This window comes from Halyomorpha halys, unplaced genomic scaffold (assembly GCF_000696795.3).
Source record: "Halyomorpha halys isolate HHAL.00 unplaced genomic scaffold, Hhal_1.1 Scaffold300.1, whole genome shotgun sequence".
NCBI classification, from domain to species: domain Eukaryota; kingdom Metazoa; phylum Arthropoda; class Insecta; order Hemiptera; family Pentatomidae; genus Halyomorpha; species Halyomorpha halys.
The window spans coordinates 477,326-492,025 of record NW_027107582.1 but is presented as its reverse complement, the minus strand read 5'-3'; the positions used below and the strand labels follow the sequence as shown (position 1 = coordinate 492,025).

Sequence of the window (14,700 nt, the reverse complement as noted above, 5' to 3'; positions counted from 1 at the left end):
TAGATCCTCTTCAGTGACCCGCTAAACAAATTCAATAATAGTATAAAACAGATTGTACTTGTAGCGACCTTGCTACTATCTGTTGGTCACCGCTCAAGCTGCTGTTACGAGAACTCCAAGCCAGCCAAGACATTGTATATTGAAATTTTTATTTATTGTAAATACTTTGATTGTACAAATTAATAACCATGTTACTTATTACAATTTTTCGAAATTAATTATTTAAATCAATAAAGATTGCGTTGAAATCTTCTGATCCACTGAAAGCTAAGGTCTTATACTTAGCATCTCTTGATAATATTTAATAGCCCAGATAGCTAACCAAGCACAAAATTAATAAACCCTAATGTGAACATCCTCTTTCAGTGTTTCTCCTCCATACTAGGAGCAATTAAGTAGCAATTTACATGGTGGATCAGAACACTCCAGCATAGTTATAGGAAATGTATTTTGGACTTCTATATCACTTCTGATCTACTTTGGAACTCTCCTTTATCCTATACCTTTCTTCATTTCCTAAGGACCTCCAGCTAGTTTCTGTTGAAGTTGTCATTCCCTTCAGGACAGTAATCTAATTTCTTAAGGAGTTTCCTTTCTGCAAGGACCCACAGCTAGTTCCTGTAAGACTTGTCACTCCCTTCACTATTATAGGCTAGTTCCCTAAGGAGTGAAGTTTTCATACTGCAATGATTTACGGCTAGTTCCTATAAACTGCATCCTGACAATTCATCTCCTAACCAGCTACTCAACCAGCTGGTAATTCAATTTATAATCTAGCATCATTTCTATGAATTTCGTTTATCATTTACCTCTTACTTTGCCAATATTTACATTTCCTTTCATTTTGCCTATCTTTAGTTACTTTTTTGCAAAGAAGGTAGTGTAAATCGAAGGTAATAGTCAACACACATCCAAAGTTAATCCTCTTAAAACTATCAGACCAAGTTAAATCCATAAACTTGATAAGAACACCAAGCCACTTTTGCATTATTGGCAACGAGCACACAAAGCTACCAGAGAGGCACTCATGCTTCCAGGCCGAGGTATCGCCATTCTTAGGGACATAAATGTGAGAAAGATGACAGGTCATGTGGGATGAAAGCCCTCTAAGTAAATTAAAAGAAATAAAAAGAGTAGTCAAACCATGGTCAACATCCTACCGCAGCAGCTACAGGAAGGAAGCTGCTCTAACTCCCTTGAGAACGGGCCATACAGCCATGAGAGTGACTTCACGCACTCTCATCTGGTCACAAAACTGCCACCTCTAACTTGCCAATATTGTCACTCCATTCTCTCAATGACAAGAAAGGTAATTGTGTCTGAATTTTTAAATTAAGTGGGAATTCATGTACATGTGTGTGTATTTACTTGTGTTTAAAGTTTTATAATCATAAAAAAAATAACAGCATTGATGACCAAAATGTTTTCTTCCTTTAAGCAATACCAAGAGAGTGTATTTCCAGGTTTTTTCTTTATTTTGTTCACAGAGGATTTGTATGTATGTTGGATTTGCAACAAGTGGCAAATATGTGGATCCAGCTTAAGGATTTGCTTTCAAAACTGGTAATGTAAACAAAAAGAAATGTGGGACCCATCACCAACAGATAATGTACAAAGCATATGATTTTTCATTTTTTTTTTTTTTTTTATTGAATTACTTACATATGAATTTGAAAAAAACAAAAATAATAATAAGACATAATATACCATTTATTAATATTTGGAGATTGTTTGGCCAGTAATAGCGAATGACAACAGCGAAGATGACATCCATTGTCATGAACTGGTAGTAAATGTCTGCAGCAAATTTGTCAATTTGGTTAATAAAGTAGTACAGGGAATACGCTAATACAGAGCAACCTGTGAATGCATTTATGACCAAAAATACAGAATAAAGTTTATGTATCTGAATTAGGTCTGCTCCCATCAATAGCAACCTCATTTTGTAGGATGCAGCTTCTAAAATATCCATCTTAATTTTTGGCATCCTGAAATATCAAATGTTTTAATTATTTTAATTTATTTTTAAAGCCTTTTAATTGGAACACATAAAGTGTATGAGTGATTCTACAAAAAGTCTTATCTCATCCCTTTTTGGTAGTTTTAACTAAAAAATTAGTAAAAGAAGATAGTTAGGGGTGCGATTAAAGATGAGCAGGTATAGCTCAAAATATAATATATGAATATAAATAATCCATTGTAATAAAGAATTAAGAAGTGAAAAAGCATTGAATTTTTCCTTAAAATAATAAATTTATATATAACATTACAATACTTTTAGAAACCATTAATACAAATTTATTTCATTTGTAGCGACACCCCTACCTGTTGGTCTATGCTATCCCTAGTTCGTCCAGTGTCTTAATGGATATCAAGCGTGAAATGTCTTCGGAAGACTCGAGCGGGGATGAAACCAGCATGTTGTATTATTATCTCAGGAGAAAGAGAATAGTATGAAGGTTTTGGGTGCACCCATGCTTCGAGAACAATATTCAGAAGCGGTTGTTTGTTGCTGCTAAACAGGTTTTACGACGTCCCCAATGTCTAACCTTTATTTTTTCAACTTTCCCCCCCCCCCAGCAACAGGTTGTTCTGTTGGTCAATCATCTACGATTAACTTGAAACTGAAATCACTCGGTGACCCGACATGTGAGTCACCAGGGGGCTGGTAACAAACGGGTTTCTGTAAATCACAGACGAGTCCACAATCAGTAGGGTCCCATTCTGTCCAATTGTATTACACAGGAAGTGACTCAAAGTAAACTAGCTGGTAATTCTTGTCACTGATCAGTTCTTATTCAGTATCTCCACGTGAATACGGCCTTAGAAACAACGGAGCTAAACGAATTCTAAAAACAGCTGTTCTGACACACATGTTATAAAATTAATAAATGCTGGTATTCATGATTTTTAGTTTAACATGTTAAATGGAGAAATATTTTCTTGTTTTACCATGCTAAAACGATATGACATATATAAGGGGTATTCATGATCTTTGGTTTAACATGTTAAAGCGTGTTAAATGGAAAAATTCATGTTAAATCGAAAAAAATTGCCTTCTTTTACCGTGGTAAAACGAAATAACATTTAACATGGCTGAGAGTCTGTTACTTGGTCTGTTAAATGGAGAATGACGTCACACAATAGACCAGTTGAGATCGCCGCCATTTTTGTTGTGACAGCTCAGTTCTTTCGTGTGTTTGTGGTATTCATATCCCTGTTATTAAACCAGAATGGATAATTTTAATGATACATATGAGAAAAAAAACAATGTAATTTCATTCTACTATCTGAAAATTTGTAAACGCTCGCCAGATAAAAATCTCACTATATGAACCATGTAATAATTCTTAGGGGACATATGTCCCAGAATAAAGTTATTATTTCATTTCATAAGCTAAACTGTCACACAAATTCCACTTTTCACTCACATTAGGCATGTTGTAATTAATTACTTAAATCAAAACTGAAGTAAACAATGACATGAGGGTCTGGAAGGAAGGTTATAAACATAAAGGCTTATACAACAAGCTGCTGAGAAAATCCGCTAGGGGCTCTTATGCATTTAACGTTTAACATGACTTCAAATAGGGGTGCTCACAATCTTATAGTTATAACATTTAACAAGGTAAAACATTTAACATTTAACACAACATCATGAATACCCCTATAACATGGTTGCAAGTTACTAGCCTTGTTAAATGGAGAATGAGGTCACGCAACAGACTGAGCACGTCACCATTTTGTTTGTTGTGTTAGGTTACTTGCTCGTATTTTGTGTATTAATATTGTTTTAGATGTTTTAAAATCTAATAAAGTAATGTATGACAAAATAATAGTAATGTAATGACAGTTGTCAATTAGCACATCTTGATTCTCTTCCTCGCAAGTTAGTAGATCAAGCAGACACTCAGTAGCCAAACTTTCACACAACTTCCACTTTTCACTCAATTTAGTGCAATTTATTAAAACATGACTATTTTTATATTTTAATCAAAACTTAGAACTAAACAATAACATGAAGTTTTGTAAGGAATGATTATAAAACAAGTTGCTCAGAAAATCCACTAGGATCTCTTATGCATTTAATATTTAAAATTACTTAGGACTGCTCACAATCCTATACTTATAACATTTTACATTTAACACAGCATAATGAATACCCCATATTGTAGCAGATAGTGTTTTTATAGAATCTCATTCATGATCTTGAAATACAAAAAAAAAAACAGTTGACATTTAATTTTGAGTAGTTTGGTTTTCAGTGTGGTTTTATTTAGTGAAAATGCACTATCTTCCCTTCATGTGCTACTAAAGTATGAAACGTCATTCATCTGATTGTTATTCAATTAGATTCCCAAAATATTTTAAAAGCAGGGGAATGACTGGCCAGATAAATTATATTTTATACTAAAAAAGTAGTCAGGCAAATAAAAACATTTTTTAAAAAAGACTTGGTTAGAAAAGTTACCCCTGTTAGAGTTGGGCAACTATGAAACTAAAATTACCATGGATACGACTCTTATTTATGAATGAACCATTTTGATAAACAAATTTCGTATCCATGGCAACGACCCTTATTCATGAATGAACCATTTTGATAAACAAATTTCGTATCCATGGCAATTTTAGCTATTAGTTTCATAGTTGCCCAACTCTGCCTCACCACCTAATGGCTGACCAGCCCTCATTTTACAAATTATACAATTTCATCTTCATCAATCATTGTTCTTCAGAAGTTAAACTCAATTTTTTAGGTCCCATTTTAATTATTACACCTTATATGTAAAATCAAATTTTACACTGTGATTATATGAAATATAAAATATTACACAGTGATCATGTATAAAATAAAATATTACAGTGATCGCTAACAACCTTTTTTATACAATAGAAAGATAAATGGGGCTCTGGACATTTTAAATATTAATGATGATCGTAAACTTTTCTACTTATTTTATATAAATTAATGGCAACCCAAAAACCCTTATCATGAGAAGAGCAGTTAAAAATATGAAAGAAAGTTAGACAAGAATCAAGAACAGATTGGATTGGATTTTCTCCACTATTGATAAAATGGTCTATAAAGGTTTGTCTAATTTTTCCTTCCCAGACAAAACCAATAAATATTAGTAATCTGGACAAAATAAAAAGTAGTTTCTTTGTTCTTCATTTTCTTAATGAAAAGGGTGTTTTTAGTGATAATTTACTGAAGAGTAAATTTCCATACCATAAAATTCTAATTACTGTTCTGTTTTATTTAACAGCATAAAACTTCCTTGCTCATCAACGAATTCCAATTACTATAAACATTTGAAAATAAACCAAAACATGAAAAAAAAAATCATTAAAGATAAGAATATAGTATAAAAACCCTTATTTATTTAATTTTTTGTTCAATTTGTCCAGAAAATTAATAGTTGATTCTGCCTAGGACAGACGTCCATTTTGTCTGTAGTTCACAAAATCAATACCACCTTCTAGAGAGTATGGAGCCCTTAGCTATTGGTTTACACTGCTACATTTAATTTCACAATCAACATCTTTGATCTCTTCTTCCTTTTTTACTTTAATATTCAGCATCCAAGATTAGGGTCTAAATTTAAAAATACTTAGCTGTCTTTTCTTGCATACCAGGCAGTTCCAAAATGTTTGTAATTTGATAGATAAAAACTAAGGAGTAATATGGATAAAAGCAACTTCAGATAAAACAGAGTACTCAAAGACTAATAATCTTGTTCATTTTGTCCAGTAGACTGGACTACAATAATCCAAAATTTTGATCCGACATTGTGCCCAAACCAATAGGAGGTGTTGTTGAAGAAATTACTAGATACATTAAACTCATGATAAAATCATTTAAAAAAAAAATTAAATTCAAACTAGAAAAACCACTTTTTTTTATGCAAAAAAGGACGCTCCACTTTTCATAGAATCACCCGTATTGAGAAAATATACCTCACAGGTTGAATATCAAAGCCACTGTAGCACTCTTAACTAAGAATGCTATTGATTTCCTACAATGCTTACTAGTATATGATATATGATTATAGGATTATATTGAAGAAGTTAAGACTGCTTCTGTAGTCGAAGGTAGTTGTTATGCAATTACTTCACTCAAGGCTGCATGAATATTCTCATGTAATGAAATCAGAATTATAACTTGTTGTCGTTCTAATAGATACATATTTTATATTGTGGGGAAATAATAATTTCATAAAGCTCCTAGCATGGCATATTTTATTCTCTGAACTCTCGTGATGTATTTCAAGAGTTACAATAAATTATTTCTGATAATACATCACTTCATCATTTTTATTTTAGCACCAATAAAAATTTAAAAGGATTTAACGGGTTAAATCAATGCTCATTACTAAACTAACTTGAAGTAGCATGTATCAATCCTTCCTTGGTTAGGGGAAATTTATTTTGTTACATTCCTATATAAAATTTATAGAAACACTGTTAAGTGTTATTATATCTAAAATTTCTTAGTAAATTTGACCAGGTTTTCCAACAATATTAAAATATTTTTATGTTTCTAAATGTTTTGGATTTTAATTTTTTAGTTTCCTGTTTCAAGTATTGATACTTGACAACAATAAAAGTATTTTTACCTGATCAATATTTTCCCTTCATTTATATTCCATATATTCATAAGTAAAAGTAAAATGATGTATAGATGATACGAAGGCTTTTTTCCAGTTATGAAAAGAATTTTTTAATTTGTTTATTGTGAAACAACCTATTTTATGACATGTTGCCTTTTTCCTGGATAGTATGAAATATTTATACTAGTAATGCTTAGTCTAATTTTAATTAAATTAGGATAATATAAAGAAGAAATACACAGAAGTATCAACTTTTATTTATGAATATTGAATGTATTTATTTATTAAGTTTTAAGTTGATTTTTCCAAGAAACATTTATGAATTACCATTGCCGACTGAATTTCTCCAACCTGAAAATAAAGAAGAGCTATAGATTTTATTTTTAGTTGCATATAACAAGGAAATATACATTTTTTTTTACAGCAGTTGGCAAGGATAAAATAGTTTCTACACCAATTAAAAATAGTTAATTCGTTTTAAAAAAAAACCTATTCAAAAAATGTTTTATTTTTATTTTAAAAATCCTCAGGAATATGCTATGTTTCATTCATAATTGATTGACAAAATTGTCCATGTTGAATTTTACCGAGATAAATGATTTATGTTATGACTTAGTTATTAATATAATATATGATAATAATATAATTTATTATGAAAGTGAAATTGTGACTTTTCTATAACAACTTAGTGAGGAGCCAAAAATAATACAGTTCAATGGAAATATGAGTGAGAAATTTTATTTCTTAATGAAAGATTTCAGGAACACTTTCTTTCATAATGCTTTGCAATCTTAGACACTACAATCCAAAATGGACTTTGGCCTCACGGACAATTTGACCCCATCCTCTCTGTCCAGAACCCTTCTTCTTCAGCCAAGTCACTCCAATCCTTTGGCCAGGTTTTCCTCGCTTTCTTTTTCTGGGAAGAGTTTCTCTTATGACTTTCTTTGCCTTTCTTTTGTTAGGTAATCTTTCGACAATTCCAAGCTAGTTAATTCTCCTGGACTAGATAAATCTCACAATATCTTCATTTCCGTTAAAACCATCCAATTCTTTATTATTCCTTACGCGCCAGGTGCCTTATTCACAGATTAGAACAAAAATTTGTCCAAATGAAATAATAAATTATTTATGATTAATAATTGATATAGTGTACAAAATAGTAATATAATTTATATTATGCGGAAGGAATGAGAAAAAAATTGAGACATTTTGATAATAACTTGGCGAGGAGTCAAAAATAATACAGTTCAATGTGAAGATATCTAAGAAAAAAATGTATTTCTTAAAGAATACTTGCTTTCCTAATGCTTTATAATAACCTTCTGGAATAAACATTAAATAGAAATGTCTTCAGTTTTTACAGTTAAAGTACTCATGAAGCATGATGTTTCAAAACAGCTAGAAGGGGTTGCAGGGCTAATTATAAATACCATCATATTTATTAGAGAAATAAAGAGTAATATTATTTATACTGTTACTGTAGCCATGAATCAACCCTGTGATCACAAGTACCCTCCTGGGGTCCACCCAGCCTCTGTAAAGTGGGTACCCTTAATTGGAGAAAATTCTGGTAACTGCACAGGATCTTGAAAAAAATAACCTTCTGATATAACTGTTGTTCAAAAAAGAAAGTACTTCCTTACAAAGTCCTGAACCCTTGACCCTTCGTGGATTGTAGCAGTTAAAATTATTAAAACAAATTCTCTTCACTCTTTTATTACCCCATTAAAAATTATAAGTCTAATATCTCATTCCAAAATAAATGCGATGAGCAATTAATTAAACAGTAATTAAGAAGTTTGAAAAATATTAGTTAGGAAGTAGTTTGAGTAATGTAAATAAACAGCGACACTTACCTTAGCTTTTATGCCCCATCCAGATATAATATTTTCCCGTTCGGTGATGAAAACCCTATTGAAACATGAGTAATTGAATAATAGGAGGATAAGAATTTTAATAGCTAAAAATACTAATTTGTCTAATTCTTAATATATAATGATTAATGTTACTGATCATCAATAGAAAATAAATCTTGTGTTTTGAATTTAGAAAACACTTCTGATTCAAGGAATGATGAGATGCTACCTCAACACGCTCAACTATCTGTCTCCTTTGCCTGTGTTTTTATCACTATTTGGTAACAGTACACAAGTGTCATTCCACATCATGGCTGGGGCATGTACTAACTTATAAGCAAAGATCTATTACTGCAGGTTATAATCTATTATATTAATTATTGCTTTAATTTGATAACAGCTCTAAATTTCCACTTAATACACTTGCTCAAAATGGGTAAAAACACAATTTGCCAATGGATCCATTTCAGTTGATGTCGGGTATTCACTTTAGTATTATTCTTTATTTGAGAAATTTTACAAGTAATGAAAATTATTGAGAAGATGGTCAGAGGTGCTGTCAGCAAAAATACACAAATTAATAAGTTTTAATTATTTATGTACTTTTGCTTGCCGCACCCTCGACCATCTTCCCCTCATATTTAACTAAAGTAAACAATTAACACTTCATAATTAAAATTTTAACAGCTAGTTCCTGTAGGACTTGTCATTCCCTTCATGATCGATAGGCTGGTTTCCTATGGACTGAAGTTTACATTCAGCAAGGATTTACGGCAAGTTCTCATAAAACTCATCCTGTCATTTCATCTCCTAACCAGCTACCTAATCTACTGAACACACCTTGTCAAGGCCTTCTGGTGTAGAGCATGTCACATCTTCAATTGGAATCAGATCTAACCAATTAATACCTATTATATTTGTTTATTCTTTTTGTTATTTTTGTAAGGTCATCACATAAATATGAAGACATATTATCACTTCATGGTTTCCGTTTATAATGATGGAATGCATAATACAAGGGTAAGTCAATATTTATCTCCAATTTAGTTATATTTTTGTTTATGTTGGTAGCACTGTCATTTTGCAATAATGGCGTATGCTTTGTTAATTTGTTGTTATGTCTATGCAAGCTTCAAGCTGCTAGGTTAGTTTCATTATCGCTGTTCATCATTGCTGCTCCGCTTTCTATTTGCACCTAAGAAGAGCAATGTTCAGTAATCCGTTTTTTGTGGTTGGAAGGCGTATCAGGGGCCGAAATTCATTGAAGACTTTCAGTACAGTACGGGAACAGTGTTCTGCCCCAACAGAGTGTCTACAAATGGATTGAAAAATTCAAAAATGGTCGCACAGGTGTTACGCATGATGAAGGAGCTGAACGATCGTTTACCACCACAAATGAAGAAAACATTGAGCATTTACAAGAAATGGTGCTTTTAGACAGACGAGTAACTATTGATGAAGTGGCAAATCAGTCATATTGTCTGCAAATTAGTCACGGTTCTGCCTACAAAATCATCCATAACAGATTTAGGTTTCTGAAAGTTTGTGCAAGATGGGTCCCAAAACTACTCACACAGTTGCATAGACAAACGCCCTAGGACACCTGCCAAAAACATTTGGATCACTATGTTAACGAACAGGACAACTCCTTGTACAGGATTATTACTGGTGACAAAACAAGGATCCATCAGTATGAACCAGAGAGTAAAAGACAGTATAGAATGGAAACATCCAAATTCACCATGCAAGAAAAAGTTCAAGACCCAACCGTCCACAGGAAAAATAATGCTGACATTTTTTTGGGCCTCATAAGGTCCAGTACTGTTAGTTTGATATTATGAGGAAAGGGGTTCTACAATAAACAGTGTACATTACAGTGAGATGCTTACTGGCAAGCTAAAGCCTGCAATTCGAAGCAAACACCAAGGACTGCTGTCAAAAGGTATGTTGTTGCACGACAATGTCCGTCCACATACTGCTGCCCACTGCTGAAATGCTCCAGATACTCAATTTTGAAGTACTGGCTCATCCTCCATACAGTCCTTATTTTGCCCCTTCTGACTATCAATTGCTTGGTCCACTCAAAGAGGCATTAAGGGAATGTCTATTTACCTCGGACAAAGCAATGAAAGAAGCAGTGCATTACTGGTTCGCAGCTCAACCAAAAAAATTCTTTCATCAGGGCATCATAAGAAGCTTTTACAACGATGGACCGAGTGCGTTGAAAAGCAAAGGGACTATGTCAAAAAATGATGACTTGTAAGTTTCCTATTTGATTACAGTTAAATTTTATAACTATATTGCGGATAATTGACTTACTCTCGTATATAAGTACTGTAAGTTTGAATACATCATTCAAAAACCTGATATGCCAGTATAAGGTATATATCTATATTATCTTTTAAAGGAGAAAACTTACTGTTAGTGTCAATGCATTCTATTTCAGAAATACCTGTTAATTAGTCAGGAACCCAACAATTCCGAGCACTCTGAAAAAAAGGATTACTTCTTTAGAATGGGATAGGTAAGGTGAAGGAATAAACTAACAAGATAAATTATGCCCAAAAATAGGTATTTTATTACACTACTAAGATGTTACATTATAATCAAAAATTTCACAAATCTTTATAATGAAATTTTTAATTGAATTATAAGTACATTTTGATAGAAACTTTTAACAAAACATAGAGCTACATTACAAACATACAACGTGAATAGAACTTCACTAGAGCTATCCGGGATGTTCTCTGCTGATGTCCAAACACATCAATGACTATTCAGGTAAAGGTAAAAAGGCAAGGAACACAGTATAGATTGAATGACACATATCAAGAGTGAATCTAACACATATCTTTTTTTGGCAAATTTTTTACATTTTTTTTTTAAGTTTTTATTTTACAAACTATGAATTTAAGAAATATTATCCCTGTTTGAACCATTGTAACAAAAATTATTCTCATTAAACATAACAGTTTCTTTCATATGTCAAGAAAAAAAATAGGAGAAAGTGATTTCATACAGAAACTGAACTAAAAAACTTCATATTTGATTAAAGAACCCTTCATCGCACTGTAGCTAAGACAAAATAACTTTAGATGGTAACTAACTAAAATTAATATATTTGGTATTACTTTAAAAAATAAATTGCCTCTGAAGTGACAAGATTACGTGACAAATTAATAGACCAAACTAATCTAAAACCTCATGCAGCGACCATACGTAAAAAATGTAATGACTAGGAAATAATAGAAATTAAACCTTCTTTATAGTGCACAACACCATCTGGAAACTTCAAATAAAATGATTTCGTTATTATAAATGAAAACTGTGATAATATATTTTATAAGAAATACGTATAGTCTCGGCATATTTGTACGAAAACATTAAAATAAACCTCTTTGGTTTCAATAATTAACGTCTTTGGTCTATATTGTCACTCACTTCATAGATAGGAATAACAAACATATCCATTTATATAGATATATATAATAATAGACATACTAAACTATATATAATAGATATATAATGTATATATATCCAAACAACACTGAAAACAATAATATTCTTTATAATTTACATGATTCCACGTCACACTAATATTAAAGTTAATTTTTAATAAATCACTGAAAAGAAACAAAAAGCTAATCTTATCATTAACAACGAAAACAAACTAAAAATTTCTCCTTTTTTTTATTTTTTATATCATATTTTTTCCCCATACTTCAAAATAAACATACAATAAAAACTTTTATGATACAAAATTTGTCAAAGCCATATTTGTTTTTCGTGATTCATCTCATTAATATTAGATAAGAACTCTAAACAATATAATATTTTGTTAGAGATAATTCCTAAACAGAATTGAAATTGAAATTTGTTTAAATTTATTGATAATTTTTAAAACATTCATAATAATGAGATGAATCGTGATCATTGAGGTAAAAAAACAAATTACAAAATGACAATGAAAAGATAAATTAATTCCTGGTAGCTCTTAACATTTTTTTTTTATATGGCACATAAAACCTTTGATCAATTGGATTTAAAATGGCAGGATTCACATTCATTATAAACGATGCAAGCAAGCATTGCTAGTGCAAAATAAATTATAAATATTCAAATCAAAGTGTTTTTAAAGTGTAGAAATTGGTCAGATTTTCGAAAGTTACATGTGAAGAGATATCAGGAAAACACGCTTGATAACGCGGGCTTCGCTTAACAAACACAATTTGCATGGTGGTGAGCAGTTACGTGCAAAACATTTACTAGCCTAACTAATCATTTTTTTTTTCACTTCAACACACAGTTTTAACACAATATATTTTTATTTAACAAACTATAAGGCATTTTAAATTCCAGAATACTGGAACTACTTTCAACATTTGTTTGAGTCAACTTGGGTAGAATTTCATAAATTTTCTATAAATTTCATTACATTATTTTAAAAAGTATTATTTAAAAATTAAATAAAATAAGGAATGGATGAAATAGAATATTAATAATCTTCCTCATTAAAATTTTATTTGGTACTTTCCTTTAACCTAGTGCTATATTTATTTCTCAAATAAATAAATGGAAAAAAAAACACAAAGTCATATAACAAAATATTTTTTTTTTAAAATGTCAAATATGAAAATAAAAAATATATTCAGCTACCTATTAACACCACCATACATTTATATAGTAATTATGAAAGGTACAAAAAAAGTTTATAATTTTCAATTTAATTTTTTTTTTTACGATGTTTGATACGAACTATTATCAATTAGAAACAATATAAAACAGATTAATGAAAGATTTTCTAAAGAGAAAATTGTCTACCTTTTTTTTCAGTCCTGGTTTTTGATCAAAATGTAATGCCGTTACGATTGAACAACAATAGGCAGTTTTTAGCTAGGTAAAAAATCTAAGTATTCGAAACAGTATTTACATATTTAACTTTTATCAGAAATTTTTTATATACATTTACAAATATAAACCAATTGCAGAATAAACATGACATAATTAAATGAATTATATATATGAAAAAAAAAAAACAACAACGGTTAAAAGAGAAGTACCTCGTATTTGACACTATAAAAATTAACTAAATAGAGATTAAAAAAAACACAAAAGCAAATCAAAATTAAAATTACTACCCAGAGCCAATTTTTAAATTTTATTTTATATATTTTTTTAAAACCCTATTCATAACTTTATATCACCCAAAGCTTTCATTTTATATCATGAGTTCAAAACTCATATAATTACATGTTTACCTATAACTTGTTCTACTATATATATATATTTATAATTCAGGACATATATATACACATTTGTTTAGACAAACATTCATGTTGTTAATCAATAATTGAACTATTTTTTATTTTTTTTTGATATGACATCAATATTAAAGATTTTTTTAAAATACCAAAATACATTTAGACTGACATTTAAAGACTATACAATGTTATACATCAAAAGCATTTTCCCCACGATTATCCCCAAGTATCGTCTCCGGGGAGAACAAAAAACAGTCTTAAAAATAGAGTTACTTTATGGTAACTATTAAAACATATAAAACAGTTAACATAAATTATACATCATATTATACTGACAGAGATATAGTCAATCTGCCATCGGCATTTATAGATTCATCTGTAGAAATATATTTTTCTTTTCTTTAATTTTTTTTTTTGGAATTTTTATTTTTTTTTATATTTTAAATAATGGGTCCATCCTTAGAGGACTTATAAATGTAGTCTTTGTGAAATATTTACTTTACGTAAGAAAGGCAATATACAGTTACAGACTTGGCTTCATGAATTCGTTGAGGTTAATAAGGACGAGACGCTTCTTTTGATCTTTTCAATTGCACTTTGAGGCGTTTTGTGCCGATCTGGAACCCGTTCATGCTCTGAATGGCCACTTGTGCACTGTGTGCATTGTCGTACGAAACGAATCCTGAAAAATATTTTAAAGTCAAACAAAGAAAATAAAAATCATACACATGAACAAAGCAATATGAGACAATTCGAAATGTATTGAACCTTTTTTTATGTTTCTTAACTTTTTATATAGCAGCATCACTCCAATAAACTAAAAATAATTTTTCACATAATCACAATCTAATTCAAATTTATTATCCTTTCAAAAAATATGTTTCTGTTTATAAATCTAAAAAATTAGAGCAATTGAAAAAAAAAAAAAAAATAGGAGAGTAACAAAATGTCTACGTGTAAGAATATTTT

The 14,700-nt window shown here is 30.5% G+C and overlaps 1 protein-coding gene across 17 annotated transcripts in view; it reads right to left on the bottom strand.

Annotated features, from left to right (window-relative positions):
* Positions 1–6,846: 6,846 nt before the first annotated feature.
* The window catches only part of bru1 (bruno 1), a 406,895-nt gene continuing 399,041 nt past the window's right edge, over positions 6,847–14,700 (bottom strand). For 14 of the 17 annotated variants that reach the window (XR_010843011.1, XR_010843020.1, XR_010843014.1 and 11 more), the window contains 4 exons: positions 14,263–14,413; positions 10,890–10,959; positions 8,471–8,525; positions 6,847–6,962 (listed from right to left, as the gene is read on the bottom strand). Coding sequence is in view for 2 of the 17 variants with exons in the window: in XM_067045974.1 (XP_066902075.1) it covers positions 14,286–14,413 (128 nt within the window). In the remaining 15 variants the exon portion in view is untranslated. Of the gene's footprint in view, positions 6,963–8,470; positions 8,526–10,889; positions 10,960–11,025; positions 14,414–14,700 lie in introns of those variants that run through there. The other 3 variants (XM_067045974.1, XM_067045975.1, XR_010843012.1) reach the window with 2 other exon arrangements.